Here is a 15,551-nt window from a genome sequence, read left to right as displayed (position 1 = left end):
CCACTGATATACAGTTTGGTTTAAACTGGTAAAACAAGCAGCAGAACACAGCATGCATGAGTCAGATGTGGTTTCTCAATGAGTTTTGTGCAATACTAAATACAACAGGCTGGCCCTTACTGGGCTGAAACCCAGTGTTTGCCTCAAAGTCAGAGAAAAACCTGTATTACAATATATGCTTTGCTTATGTATCAGCTCTTTCCAGTGGTTAGGGTTAGGGGTTAGGGTTAACTATACAACATATTGTTGAAAGAACTTTTCAAACCCAAAATAACCATGTTTTTTTAGGAATGTGTCCATACATACTTTCAGTGAATTCACTCTGATACATTTGCAATGTTTGGCAACCCTGGCGTCTTGACAAGAATATTAAATAAATAGAGCAATACTTGGCTGCACACATGTAACAACAGACCTGCCAAATGAACTGTAAGGGTGAAGATGTTCAGAACAGGGTGTCATTATCAGGTGCAATACCTGGTATGTGAAACAAATACTATGTCAGATTTGGCTTGCTGTCTTTCTAAAAGATTGGGGCAGAACTTCAGTATTACGTTCGTGTACAAAAATATATTTATTTGTAATGTTGTAATGTTACTTATTTACAATACTAAAACGAACAGAGAAGATCCTCAACATGACATACAGAATATTAACAGTGAGCACGGTCTGTCTTTGTGTGGAAAGTCAAATCTTTTCACTTCAAATATAAGTCATTCATAGTTGTATGTTTACCATTCACATAGTGTTTGTTCACTATTGTGAGTCCACTGTCAGGCATTTCTTAATCTCAGGAGGAAACATTGCTTCGGTTGTTCAACAAAAAGTTCTCCATCACAACTCGTAAAGACAGGATTCAACTTTCTCCAGGACAGTTACTTGAAGTCCACATTCCCTCTTCTGTCTATCTGCAGAAGAGCATGTCCACCAGCAGCTCCAGCAGATCAGCCTGGCCTATCACTGGCCGGAAGAAGAGTTCAGAGATGAGGCTGGGTGTGATGCTCTGCAGCATTGAGGCAGTGAGAAGGATTCGAGCAAAGCGCTCCTCCTGCTCCCCTGGGTGAAGGAGCTTGACCACCTCGCTGAGGGCGTGCTGGGCTTCCTGTTGCAAGCCTTCCACAAACAGAACTGCCTTTAAGTCTGGGACGTCTGTTGAATGTAAGGACAAGAAATTAGGGTTACATACATACAGTTTTTGCAGTGGTCTTTCAGCAGTGACTGGAAAATGTACCTGTGAGAACCAAGAAATCAATTTGGAAGTATTTATTTATTTTATTATGGACAGGATAAGATTAATACACACCTGGGTTAAATATTGTGGTCCCTTTGAGGTATGCATACTCCTTTGGACTCAAATCCAAATTCCAAAACTTTCTGAGGCAGGACTTGAGTTTGCTGACACCGGCCATAGTGGGCTGCTCCCTCTCCATCTCTGGGCTCTCCTGATGGTTTAGGAGAATCTTTTTCAGCATGCTGTCAGCAGGGGTGTCCGTCACCTCAAAGACCACGTGCTCTTGGGCCAGACCCAAAATGAAGAGTGGTGCCCAGCAGCTTTTGAGAAGTGACAACTGGTCACTCAGTGGCAGCTGATTAAAAGCAGGCAAGTTCTTCATGAAATGGATGGTTTTAACCAGAACTGCTGAGGCTTCTTTGCAAATCTCTGATGGTCTTTTCAAGCACACTGTTCGTCGCAGGTCACAGTTGCATCTATGAGGTACTGAATTGTAGTTGAAGCTGTTGTGGCTTGGTTTGCTGTTATCCATTTGGCTCAGGATGTTGTAGAGGATAGGATTTGAAAGCCTGTCACTGTTGGCTGAACAATGACACCTGTTATCCATTATTTTTTAGTTTGTAGAGATATATATAGTTAAATGTAAGCAACTTCACACAGGATGGGATCTTCATGAGCTTATGACTACTGCTGCTGCCTCCTGCAGTGCCCCTGTATTTATAAGGCCAACCCACCCCGCGAAGTGGACCTTGACTTGTCAATACACACTTTCTGTGAAAAACAACTATGTGCTCTGCCAGGTGACTGATGGAATAACCCTGGGAAACCGATAAGCTTTTCTCAATGAAAAGGAGCTGGTGGAGTGAATATCAAGAGGGTTGGGCCTTATCTCGGAGTCATTAACCCAGGCAGTACCAAGCTACCAAGGACTGCACAAGTAATTAGCCCCACATTGTGTCCCTACACACTGCCAGCTCACACTTGGAGAGCTGGAAACAAGCCAAAGAAGAGAGGGGGCTTTGACCTGTAAGTTAATTCCTCATGAGCTGTAGCAAGTTTTGTTTTTGTTTTTGTTTTTTCTATTTATCTCATTGTAGTTGGAGTACCGGTCTGGAATTTTAAAAAACCTTATTGGTGGCAATTGGTGGTGTAAAATTTCCCAATCCAGCCTCTTTATGAGTTTGCCTTGATATTAATTAAACCAATTAAAATCAACCAGCAACCAATCTTTTATATTTGTGACATTTCATTAATTCAGCCAGTTGATCCTCAGGACGATATGGGTGTGTGTCCAAAATGTAACGGCAATCCATCTCATAGTTGTTGAGATATTTCGGTCTGGACCAAAGCGGTGGACCAACAGACCACACAATTAAAAGTATGTAAGCACAATTACGAAACAAAAACAAAAACTGAAGTGGCTAATTGATAAATAAATGGATTGATACCACTGTGAAGGTTGTCAGTTCAGTTAGAGTTTTTTTCTGTCGCTATGGTACTGATCACTATTCATATTCAAGTATGTGGTAATATTTCACCACTCTTATTACAAACACATCAGATCATTAAAAATTAAAAAATACCTTTTTTTCACAACTAGTACATCTGACATTGAATGATCAACATCTGCAAAGACATGTTTCCCATTGTAATGCATTATGTTCAAACAAAGTACATGCATTACTTTGAATAAGATTTTCTTCTCTATTGTTAATATATATTTTACTATAACTATGTTCACACAGACCCACAAAGGACCAATGATTACAGTATGTACAATACAATCCTGTAAAATATACTACACTATTACATCTATAATTATTGTTAGAGTATTTGTAACATTTGATTATACAAAACCTATATGCTGCAATACTGTAAAATACTGTAATAATTTGTTTCTTGCATCAATAATTGTAGAGGATGTCTTCATTGATCACAACTTGATAGCATATAGGATAGATATTATGAAAATGATAGATTCTGTACTATCTTGTCTTTCTATCTTATTGCTGTATAACTGGCCTGTTTTACAGTTTTTCCCAGTCGCTTTAGTGCATTTCTCAGATCTGAATTTAAATTCTCAAAACTACTTGTTCAGCCTCCACATCATCTCGTCACTTGTGCACATCATAAAAGCAATTTCTCATTGTTCTGAACATATTGCAAATGCTTTGACACATTGAAGCAAATAATTATGTACAATTGTCTGCTGTTTCCTACATTATCAATTGGTGATGTCATACTGAGCACAATGTATTATACCAGTTTCTGTTGAATAGTCTTACCCCCCAAAACATCAAGGCACAAGTTCATTGCAAAAGTCACTACATGCAAAATGGCTGGACACGTTGTCAAAATCAAAGTTAAATAAAGTCAAACTTTATTGTCATTGTCCACATTCAAGTATATAGATGAACGAAATGTGGTTTTGTACAGACTATGGTGCATAAACAAAATAAGAATAGACAACATCAAATCACAATAGATAGAATATATATATATACACTGCTCAAAATAAAGGGAACACTAAAATAACACATCCTAGATCTGAATGAATGAAATAATCTCATTAAATACTCCTTTCTTTACATAGTTGAATGTGCTGACAACAAAATCACACAAAAATGATCAAATTTATTAACCCATAGAGGTCTGGATTTGGTCACACTCAAAATGAAAGTGGAAAACTACACTACAGGCCGATCCAACTTTGATGTAATGTCCTTAAAACAAGGCTCAGTAGTGTGTGTGGCCTCTCCGTGCCTGTATGACCTCCCTACAACGCCTGGGCATGCTCCTGATGAGGTGGCGGATGGTCTCCTGAGGGATCTCCTCCCAGACCTGGACTAAAGCATCCGACAACTCCTGGACAGTCTTTGGTGCAACGTGGCGTTGGTGGATGGAGCGAGACATGATGTCCCAGATGTGCTCAATTGGATTCAGGTCTGGGGAACGGGCGGGCCAGTCCATAGCATCAACGCCTTCCTCTTGCAGGAGCTGCTGACACACTCCAGCCATATGAGGTCTAGCATTGTCTTGCATTAGGAGGAACCCAGGGCCAACCGCACCAGCATATGGTCTCACAAGGGGTCTGAGGATCTCATCTCGGTACCTAATGGCAGTCAGGCTACCTCTGGCGAGCACATGGAGGGCTGTGTGTTTATTTGTTGGATGATTTAAAAAAAATCAATATGTACTTCTTTACTTTGGTCATAAGCTGATTGTAGAACAGTCTGTGGCTCAAAGGATAGATAGATAGATAGATAGATAGATAGATGCCTGTAAGATGTTTTTATTCTGAAACAATCAAAGTTGGTCATGAAAATGTAAGGAATTCCAGTGTATTGTTCTACTTGTAATTTAAATGAGTTTATCCTAATTTGTTATCTTCCTGGTACCTGGCACAGAGGTTTGAGACTGATAAGCAAATGACTTTATTACTGTCCCAAATAAACAAACAGTACATTTTCAATGACAAGCCCCTTTGGTTTGGACATTTAGCACCATCAACTAACTAAAGTTGTTTACCAAATTGTTTAGTGACAGGTGACATAATATATAACATATTATGCTCTATAACTTTGGTGGGACACCTGTTACACAAGCCAAGATGCCTGAAACCATCATAGGATGGAGCTTCCAGAGATAGATGTGAGCCACAGAACAGTGGAGTCAAGGTCAGTCCATAAAATGAATGATTGCAATAAAGAGATTACAAGCCAGACACTACTGGCAGCGCCAGTCACCGAATGTTTATCTTACTTCATCAGTCTATTTACTAATTCCTTCAAAGAATACTCCAGAATACGTCTGATAGCCTCGTTTTTATTTCAAGAGTGATCTCATTATGACACATGCACAATTATTATTCATGTAAGACATGGCATGTCTATACTCACAGGAGCTAAACCATAATGGACCTCATCTTCAAATACATGAGGAAACATTATCTTCAAGAATATGATCCTTTTAAGTGAAATGGCCTGTAGTGACCTCAGCAGCCCTCGGGCTTCAGTAAGTATGCTGGCAGTTGTAAATGCTTGTGATAACGCTTGTGCTAATAGAGGTTAGGAGCAGGTAGAGACGGACACGGAGGACAGACGCTTATCTCCACCAAGACTGTAAAACAAAAATGTGATTCATCATAAAAGTGGAATAACTGATGTATTCTTAGATCAAGCAAGCGAAACAGTCCAGGTCTGATAAAGCATGATGTAATGGCTGACACCTGAAGAGCGTCCAAGCCTTTTATTTTACTATTATTTAGTACAAACAAACTCTAAAAATGTATTAAGACACTTGAATATAGTAGCATTATCAAGTTAAGACTGTAATAACAATTTAATCAGACAATCACTGCATCATTTTGAAGAGAAATGTGTCATCATATGTCTTCCACTTTTTTGCTTTTCTTGGACAATTCCACTGGTTTGAGTTTTCCCAAGCCTGTTGGTTTTCCCATGTCGTTGAACTCTCAGTGCGACACCATTCTTGATACATGACACTTGACCTTGACCTACTGCTAATACAGCAGAGGTTCATTTACCTGGCTTTATTTTCACAAGGTCTTTAACCCGAAGTTGACAGTTATTCTTACGCTGTGTGGCCATTTCAAACCTCAGGGGGGGAAAAAATTTATTATCATGGAATTAAAATTTTAGAATTCAATTCACAATTTCAGGCTCACCATAAAAATAATATTAACCGACAAGACTCCACAAATTCATAAAGCCAGATCCAGAAAGCACCACATACATTTTTTAAAGAATATAATTATTTTTTGGTGTCTTTGGTAATCACACCCCTCATACTCCCAGTTCGCCTACCAGTGCCAACTGGGAGTTGAGGACGCCATCATCTTCCTGCTCAACCGCATCTACGCCCACCTGGACAAGTCGGCGAGCACTTTGAGGGTCATGTTTTTTGACTTCTCCAGTGCTTTCAGCACCATTCCGCCGGCCCTGCTGGGTGGGAAGCTGGCAGTGATGCAGGTGGATGCCCCCCTCGTGTCCTGGATTGTTGACTGCCTGACTGGCAGACCACTGTGTGTCAGACAGCGTGGTCAGCAACGTGGTCAGCAACGTGGTCAGCGTTTTCTGATGGCTCTGCTGTGGTTGGATATATCAGCAAGGGTGACGAGGCTGAGTACAGGGCTGTGGTGGGGGACTTTGTCACATAGTGCGAGCAGAACAATCTGCCGCTCAATGTGACAAAGACTAAGGAGCTGTTGGTGGTTCTAAGGAGAGCCAAGGCACCAGGGACCCCTGTTTCCATCCAGGGGGTCCCTGTGTACATTGTGGAGGATTACAAATACCTGGGAGTGCACATGGACAATAAAATGGACTGGGCCAATAACACTCAAGCCCTTTACAGGAACGGCCAAAGCCATCTCTATTTTCTGAGGAGGCTGAGGCCCTTCAATATCTGCACGACGATGCTGAGGATGTTTTATGAGTTTGTTGTGGCCAGCGCTATCCTGTTTGCTGTTGCATGATGGGGCAGCAGGATGAGGGCAGCAGACGCTAACAGACTCAACAAACTGATTCGCAAGGCCGGTGATGTTGTGGGGGTGGTGCTGGACTCTCTGTCAGTGGTGTCAGAGAGGAGGATGCTGTCCAAGCTACATGTCATCTTGGACAGTGTCTCCCACCCATTTCATGACATGCTGCTCAAACACAGGAGCACTTTGAGGAAAAGACTCATCCCCCCAAAATGCACCACAGAGCGCCACAGGAAGTCATTCCTGCCTGTGGCCATCAAACTCTATAACTCCAACCTCTAAGTGTCTAACACGGGCCCTTAGTTAGTTTTTATACTGGACCTTATTATCTGTTTTTTTGTGCAATATTATCTGTTTAATAATTAATAAAGCATATTCTCTGCTGCTATTCTGCTGGTATTTATTCACTAGTACTGTTCACCATAACAATTCTTTAATGATGTAAACATTGTACATTGTACATTGTACCCTCACTCCTTTATATATTTCTTTATATTTTATATTCATACTCTTATATTTATCTTTCTTTATCTACCTACTTTCTATTAATTATTATTTCTATTCCTTATGCCTTGATAAGTGTGCAACTGTGACAAAAGAATTTCCTTTCAGGGATCAATAAAGTTTTTCTAATTCTGATTCTGACACCAGCCGCAACGCTAAATCGGTTGCAATGGAACAATGTGAGAGAAGCAAATTTGGTGACACACATGAACTGTGCCAGATGTATTTAGTACACCTAACCATCCTCGCAGGCTGAACTTTTAACCTATGTTAACATGTTCATGATTGTAAAATGTGTCATTATTGGCGAGAGAAAAATAATCAGTTGTTTGGCTGGAATGTGAATAGTGAATGTCAACAACAGTTTTTTTTGTCTGCCTCAATCTTACCATCTTGGCAAACCTAATTCTGTGACTTAAAATTAATTTGGGACAGGGGTGTAAAATGGGGGGGAACAATGACCACTTCCATACTTCCTATCCCCCTACTCCCGGCGCCCTTGCTCAGACCACCCCAATCTTTGAAGTTCAAATTAATTTAAATTTCAACTACATACCTGTAAAGTTTGGCATCTTGATCAAAATTTGTCCACAGACAGACAGTAGTGTAAACACCTGGTAAACTATTCAAAACTACTTCTGTAGTTCCCACTACAGTAGGTGTCTCCAGGACCACATTTTAAAAAGAGAAAAAAAATTATATATAACTGGAATAATCTTCTCAATCCATTTTTCAGACCTACAACAAAATCCATAAATTGCTTTACTTTACAATAGTGGAGAAATCAGAGTGAATACTAAATGGTCCATCTTGCCTCCTCTTCCAGGATTTTGACATTCTTTAAAATAAAACTTTAATCACATAAAAAAATAAAATAAAACTACTATTACAGTTTGCAATAAAATTCCTCTCTTCAATGTGCAATGACATACTATACTTCTAGACCATGCTCTGACGTTGACAAAGTAGTACCTTAAGTTAAGTTGTAAATTAACATAATGTTAAACATGATACATTTTGGGTACTGACCAAAATGTGTCTGTAGCAAAGAGTATCAAAAGCAATCAAGTACTGAAAGCTGGCATCAGATTCTTGGTCAGAAGTCTTATTTAGTTATCCTTAGATTAGGCATTTCCTGATTTTTGTTCTTTATTTTTTGTTTACTTTACATTTATCCATTTAGCTGGGGCTTTTATCCAAAGCGACTTACAGTTACTATATATGTCAGAGGTTGCATGCCTCTGCAGCAACTAGAAAAACCCATGATGGTGTCTTTTTGTGGCTGGGTGTCACATTATTTTTGCTATGGCTGCGGAAAGAGGTTTTCTCTTGCAGGCTGGTTTAATTATACTTGTTTGAATTTTCCAGTACAGATATGTATGGTACATAGCAGAGATCTTGCATGTATGATGTGTCAGACAGTTTTATTATTTCAGTATTTTACAAGCATTGATCTTGTAAGAGTATAAATCTAAAAGCATGGTTGAATTTCTGACCAACCTGTAAAGTCAAGTTGGTTTCAGCACTAATTTTCCACTTTTCATAAGTACATATGTGACACTCCTGAGGATAAGCGTGGGCTTTCACAAGCCACGGTGGCTATGACTAATGCACACATGTGTAATAGCCTATGATATGTAAAGTGATGTCAGGGTCGAGACACGCAGGTGTAGTTTTACTGCCTATTACTATCAAAACACAATGATAAAAGCTGAGGTGAAGGACAAGGCATGAGTTAGCCTCTGGGTCAATGAACTCTGAACCCATTTCTTGCTCGTATCTGAAAGACGGTAAAAAAAAATTGTATTGTCAAAGATTTTAAGATTTTTCTTAAAATACCTAACATTATTCCTATGTATTTTATCTGAGGCTAAACAGTCTAATACTAGTCTTATTGCCTTTTTGCCCAAAACAAAAACACATTATCTAAAGTTAAAAACTGAGGCATACTGCTGTGTCATTTAACAGTCATTTGAGTCTCACTGTTTCATTTATCCTTTTATATTTTAACTTTGAATGTAATCAAGGTTGCAGAATTGACCACTGTCACTTGTCGATGTTTGTTAAGTGGGTTGTTAGTAATTAAAGAGAATTTTTTGTAATGCCCCCTAGCTGTCCGAGAAGAGGGAACTCTCTAAAAAGGCTTCTACGAAAGGTATTTCCCATTTTTCCCCATTTTGTACAAAGGGTGTTTTGTTTGTTTGTTTTTTTTGTCAGAGAGCTTGGGCTGGAAAAGCCCAGTTAGACATTGTATGGGCTAAGGTGCTCTTTGTTTAACACTGAAACTACTTCACTGTCCCTCTATTTTCACTTCTGCAAAATATAATTTCTTAGATATCTTGATTATCAGGGGAATTTCAGTTTTCACCGGAATGCAACAATTACATGGTGAATATATAGAAACAACAGCTCATGTAGATAAAGTAAAACCTCCAGAAATGATTTCCATTATTGATTATTCAGGACCCATGCATTGCAACTAGAGATGACATAATGTTATGACCAAAGGATGCTGTCTTTGAGCCTGGAGATGACGTGTCTTCTGCGTATACTGTATTTCATATGGACCTCTGTCCTTGTCTTTGTCCCATTGCTGTGAAAAGTATAAGAAAAATGCACACATAAATAACAAACAATAAAGAAAGCAAGTAAGAAATAAAGACTGTTCCAGTAAACAGTGTTCTGTTTATTATCTTGCTCATACTTCTGCCTTTGAAGGTGTACACTGATGGCATTGTTACATTTGTAAGGATTCTTGCCTAAATTGAAAACCTAAATGTAGCCTATTTATGAGCTAGTTTCCTTTCTTCAATTTAAACTAGTAAACATATTAGATACAATATATAGACTTTGGTACAATGATATTTTCATGCTGTATGCGCATAATTGACAACATGTGCAGTGAAATATTGTCTTGTCCAAACTAAATAACCTTTTACGATTGATTTTCCCAATCTTAGAGGTAATTTATTTCTTTGTTATGTTCTCATTGCAGAAGCCATTATCACTTTATTTGAATGGAGGCTACCAAAACAAACTGAACTGGGAAAGCTTAGACAGTGGAGCATCTGTGTGTCCTTGAAGTCGTGCATTCACACAAAACACCTTGTCCTTGGCCTCACACATGATTCAGATTAGTTGAACTGTCACTGCAAAGCTCTACATACAAATACCTTAATTTCTCATTGCCTACACCATGTGGTCATATAAAAAGCACATTCAATAACAAACATTCAATATTGTTTACTCAAATCAGTATAGGTTAAGCTCAATTAGCACACAGCTACCCAGGTGGAAACACAAAGACTCATAATTGATCACACACCTATCAGCACCTTCAATGGATAAAAGGGCCCTAGTCAGTTCATTCTGTTTTGGAACAATGGACCCAGAGTGGTGAAGGAAGAGGTCGATGACACCAGAGAGGAGGAGGAGGAGTAAATCAAAATTTTTGTTCAAAGCTTTGGTGACTGTTTATCTTTGTTGAAATATTACAGAGAAAAAGGGCATTGTGAGTGAAGTCACATTTTACATGGATAGGTTTAAACTAGAAAGATGTTAAAAGGGAGAGTTCAGATTTCTGGAACAAAAGCCCTATTTTAATTACCAACAATGATGATGATTGGTACAGTCCTTTCTCAGAACAATCCATGATCATGCATGATAACATGATGACATGTTAATAACATGGTGATAACACGGTGACAACTAAATTTTCAAATCAACTGTACATATTGAAGTCCATTTAACATGTCAGTGTTTGTTGGGGATTAAGTGTTGCATTATATCCTATATGATATTTTCCTTTAACAAGTGTAAGTGTAAGTATGTGTCCTCGGCATGAAGGAGGCCTTGTATTGAAAATGTAGTTCTCTTTCTTGCAACATGGCTGCCTGTAACCATTGGTAATGACTTTTTTAAGAAAACTATTCATTTCTGCGCAGTGGTACAGTAAATACTGGAAAAACATAATATTACTGTTCTTCTGTGACTTGTTTACAACATCTAACGAGACACCAAAGTAATAAGCATTACAATTTTGTTGATATATTGTCAGTTCAATTCAATGGGGCTTAATTGGCAAACAAACCTCTTTCTTCGTCTTTGTATGTACCTCTTAACTCTTGGCATATGTCTGTTATTTGTTACGGTTCAATTTTGCAATTAAGATAAATAAATAAATAATTAAATAACCATTGAAATGACGTTGAAACAACGGCGCATTTTAGACGTGTACTTAACGGAAAATTGCTCAGTGGGATTATGGGTTATGTGTAGCCTAACTACATATAATTTAATATTAAATATTGTGCAATATAATTGTTTTTATTCTGACGTTTCAGGAAGCGGATGTCACATCATTTGTGAATGTCGTAGCGATGACGTTTGCTGTCCAGTTAAAAAAAGAAAACAATCATGGCGGACTCAGAAGCTGTTGCTACTGTGTATTTTGCTATAAGCAACATTCCTGTAGCCTTTCGCTCAGCGGATCTGAGAAATTATTTCAGTCAGTTCATAGAAAGCGGCGGTTTTCAGTGTTTTCATTACCGACACCGACCGGAGGTTCTCAGGGAGGCCGGGGGCCCCGAAAACACAGAGTGTGGAGACGGCGAAGAGGGCACCTCCAAGTCGTCGGAGACCGACCAAGTAACAAACAACAGCTCTGTGAAGAAGCTCACGGCGAAGACGTGCTGTTGTATCGTTTCAGTTTATGCTAAAGACGCTGACAGATTCGCCAGGATGTATGCGGGGAATCACTGGATTAACTCGAAGGGGAACTGGCTTTCTAGACGTTGTGTTATCAGAAGAGTAAAGGTTTCTAGTGGCAAAGGTCAGTGAGACATTGTATATTTGCTTCTGTGCCTGCCTTTCCTTTTTTCTGGGTTTGTCGTGTTTCTGTGGTGCCATATTAAAGGGGCACAGACGTCAGTTTATAAGTGATTGAGAGTACTGACCTACTCAGCCTGTGTGTTTAGGGGGTCAACACAATGTATTTACAGTACAATGAAATAACAAACACACATGACACATCTGACATCCCTACAAGACTCAACAATACTGACTGCAAACACTAAAGCTGATGATAGACAGAGTGGTGCCAGGAGAGGTGCCAGTTCACCTCCTGGGCACTGCCGAAGGAGGCCTTGAGCAAGCTCCTGACCCCCAAGTGCTCGGGGCAGCCCCCTCACTCTGACATCTCCCCGTGTGTTGCTATGGGTCCTGTTTGTGCATGTGTGTGTCTTTCAGACCTGTGTGTATACAAACATAATAACAGAGTGAAAACATTGAGTTTCCCCTCTGGGGATTAAATAAAGTATATCTTCATCTTCTTCTAACTTTTAGAGCAATCGTGCAGGGCAACGTTGCCGTCAATGGTAATGAGTAAAGATTACTACCGTAATCCCCTTCCCCCACCACTCTGCCACCCACCCCGCACCGCCGCTATAAGTTCAAAACATAGTCGGACTTGCCACTAGCAAGATTGCCCAGCAACATTGCTCAAAAAGTTGCCCTGTGTATCATCAGCTTTAGACGAAACACCACAATACATTCAAATCTAGTCTAGTTCAATTGACAGCTCTACATACATGGATTTAATTTAGATATATAATACAAAGCCTGCATTTCAAGCTGGGGTAATGGATTTGCTTGCATTATGGGAAGTGAAGGATCAAATGTTTTAGCACTAACGGTCAGGATATCTTTGCCCTTGTTGCTTTGGTTTTCACCATTAATTTTAATGGCTGATTCTTCAACAATAAAGAAACATGACCTGTTGCAAGTTATCAGTGCCCAAATTGTTATCTTACAACTTCCCACTTAGTAATTTCCCTGTTCCATATAGTTTGTAATTATATGTACTAAAGAAGTGCAAATGTGTCTTGCTAGTTGTGAGGTTATAATCACCAAATGCTTCATGTTTTTCCTTGAAAAGGGAATTAAATTGCAGTTTTGTTATTTTCAATCAGGCAGCATTTATAAACCACCATGGATTTTGTAACTGCTCTATAAATAAAGATTATTATTATAATTTTCACAAACTGATCACATTTTAAAGGTACAACTTCTAAAATATGTATCTATGTCATGGCTTCTTCATGTATGTGTTAGTCTATTACTGGAAATGTGTTGTCTTGTTTAATTGTGACGTGAAGTGTTATCACTGTTTGTACATCTAATTGTTTTTTTTATTCTTTCAGAGGACGGGTCATTCCCCTATAAAACAAAATATGAGCAGCGGCACCGGGTGTCTTTAATGGAGTGTTTCACAGAGGCTGATCTCAAAAGCTTATCTGAGCTGAATCCACCAGCTCTGATGCAGAATGGGAACGTGGGCACACCGGTGAAAGTCTTCCTACAGCTCATCCAGTCCTGCCGACTGCCTCCACGCCTCATCCGGAAGTTGGGCCTCACTTTCCCCAAGACCAGCTCCAACCGCCGTTACGGCAACGTACCTTTCCAGTATCAGGATACTTGGACACTTCCAGCCACGGAGGAAACTGTATTAACAGCTGCTGGACATGAAATATCAGGACCAGGCACTTTGGCTGCTCCACCCTCAGGACAGAAGCAGCTAGCTGATGACACAGAAACGACAGAGACAGATGAGCCACAGAAAGAACAGGAGGAGGATGCACAGTCAAATGCAGATGATGTGGGTTTAAATCCATTCACATTAAATTAGTATGTCAAATATAAATGTGTTTTTATTCTTAGCATCTGTGGGCTGTGTTGTAGGGTTTGTCATCATCATCATCATCATCATCATCCCTTCACTGTGTTGTTTGTCAATTATTCATGTTGTATGTTGTAGGATGATGACTGCTGTGAGGAGTGGGAGCGCCATGAGGCTTTGCATGATGATGTAACGAGCCAAGAGCGAAGCAAAGAGAGGCTGTATGAAGAAGAGATTGAGCTGAAGTGGGAGAAGGGCGGCTCAGGCCTGGTGTTCTACACTGACGCCCAGTACTGGCAGGAGGAAGAAGGAGGTGTGCAACAAAAACATTAATCATACTGTTTTCCACCGAATAAGCTGGTATATCATGATATGTGTTTGTACATGAAAAATCAGATGTTAGTAAGTTATGGCAAGTCAAACTGAAGCAGTCGTTTTTAGCTGGTGTTTAGCATCTGATAAATCATTCTGGTTGATGTTTGACAAAGTTTTGTATTATTAGACAACTAAATTCTACTCTACAATTACAATAATGTACATTACAATACAAGGTAAGCTTTTTGTCAAAAAATGTTAGGATCTAAATCAACTGAAAGCACAATTATAGACTATATTATGTGACTACAACGTGTTTATTGATAAAATATTGATTACATTTTTGTCTCCTGTCCATTTTTTAGATTTCGATGAACAAACGGCAGACGACTGGGATGTTGACATGAGTGTTTACTATGATAAAGGTATGTTTTATGTCTGTGATCATCTTAATCGACGAAGGAAACCAAACTGTGAATTATCTCTGCAGAGTTTGATTTTCTTTAACCCAGCTCTTCCTCTCACAGATGGAGGTGACATGGATGCCCGTGACTATGTCCAAATGCGGTATGAAAATAGGCTGAGGGATGGTCTTGAAGATGGAACTGGACACAATAAGTCTATTGGCAGCTTTGAGAGGTTCACTAAGGTAAGGAGGTAGCCTATAATTTGACTCACATTTTTTCTCCCATACATGCATGATATGCTTATATGAACAATGTTGTAATATTTTTTTCTTTTCTTTTTAGGGCTTTGGCCGACGTTTGATGGAAAAGCAGGGCTGGAAGGATGGTGAAGGCTTAGGACACAGTCAGATTGGGATTCATGAAGCCCTTGGGAGTGAGGGCCAACATCCCAATTGCAAAAGAGGCTTTGGGTGCGTATGAACACAAAACCAAATCAAGAAAATATAACTGCTTGCACGTCTTGGTATGCTAATGAGTGGACAGTGTTTTTTTTTAGGGCTCTCCTGATACTATTGTATTTCTTTTCTGCAGGTATCACGGAGAGAAATTGATCCTGCATCCTGTAAAAAAGGCCAGAACAGATTTTCATATTACTACAGTGTATGATAAACCCAAAAACATAGATGGAGGCGACACTTTGCTGAGACGACAACCAAACACTAGTATGAAGTACAGAGGCTGGCAGCCAGGTGGCAGCATTGGACTACGAAGATGATTTAAATTAAAATATGATTTTATAGATTTTGTACTTGCCCTTTTTGTCTGACAGTGCTAATAAAACATGCTTCAAACCTTTCATTCCACTTGTGCTGATTTTGTCTTTTTATATGCTTAATGTAAATGTCTCAAATTGAAACA

At 39.3% G+C, this 15,551-nt stretch overlaps 2 protein-coding genes across 2 annotated transcripts; one reads left to right on the top strand and one right to left on the bottom strand.

Annotated features, from left to right (window-relative positions):
- Positions 1 to 550: 550 nt before the first annotated feature.
- On the bottom strand, positions 551 to 1,930 carry nr0b2a (nuclear receptor subfamily 0, group B, member 2a). Its single transcript, XM_038711813.1, has 2 exons — positions 1,304 to 1,930; positions 551 to 1,149 (listed from the first exon to the last, which is right to left on the bottom strand). The coding sequence occupies exons 1-2, from the start codon at positions 1,836 to 1,838 to the stop codon at positions 905 to 907; spliced, it is 780 nt and encodes a 259-aa protein (XP_038567741.1). The 5' UTR covers positions 1,839 to 1,930; the 3' UTR covers positions 551 to 904.
- Positions 1,931 to 11,624: 9,694 nt separating this feature from the next.
- Positions 11,625 to 15,491, top strand: gpatch3 (G patch domain containing 3). The gene is made up of 7 exons (XM_038711810.1): positions 11,625 to 12,066; positions 13,436 to 13,890; positions 14,050 to 14,224; positions 14,592 to 14,651; positions 14,754 to 14,875; positions 14,976 to 15,103; positions 15,225 to 15,491. Exons 1-7 carry the CDS (start codon positions 11,652 to 11,654, stop codon positions 15,406 to 15,408), a joined length of 1,539 nt encoding a protein of 512 aa, XP_038567738.1. The 5' UTR covers positions 11,625 to 11,651; the 3' UTR covers positions 15,409 to 15,491.
- The last annotated feature ends 60 nt before the right edge of the window (positions 15,492 to 15,551 follow it).

The sequence above is a fragment of the Micropterus salmoides genome, unplaced genomic scaffold (assembly GCF_014851395.1).
Source record: "Micropterus salmoides isolate LMB-PRFRI ecotype aquatic unplaced genomic scaffold, ASM1485139v1 Ms_hic_scaffold_11, whole genome shotgun sequence".
Taxonomy (NCBI): domain Eukaryota; kingdom Metazoa; phylum Chordata; class Actinopteri; order Centrarchiformes; family Centrarchidae; genus Micropterus; species Micropterus salmoides.
The sequence above is the reverse complement of the archived record's forward strand: the minus strand, read 5'-3'. Positions and strand labels throughout refer to the sequence as shown.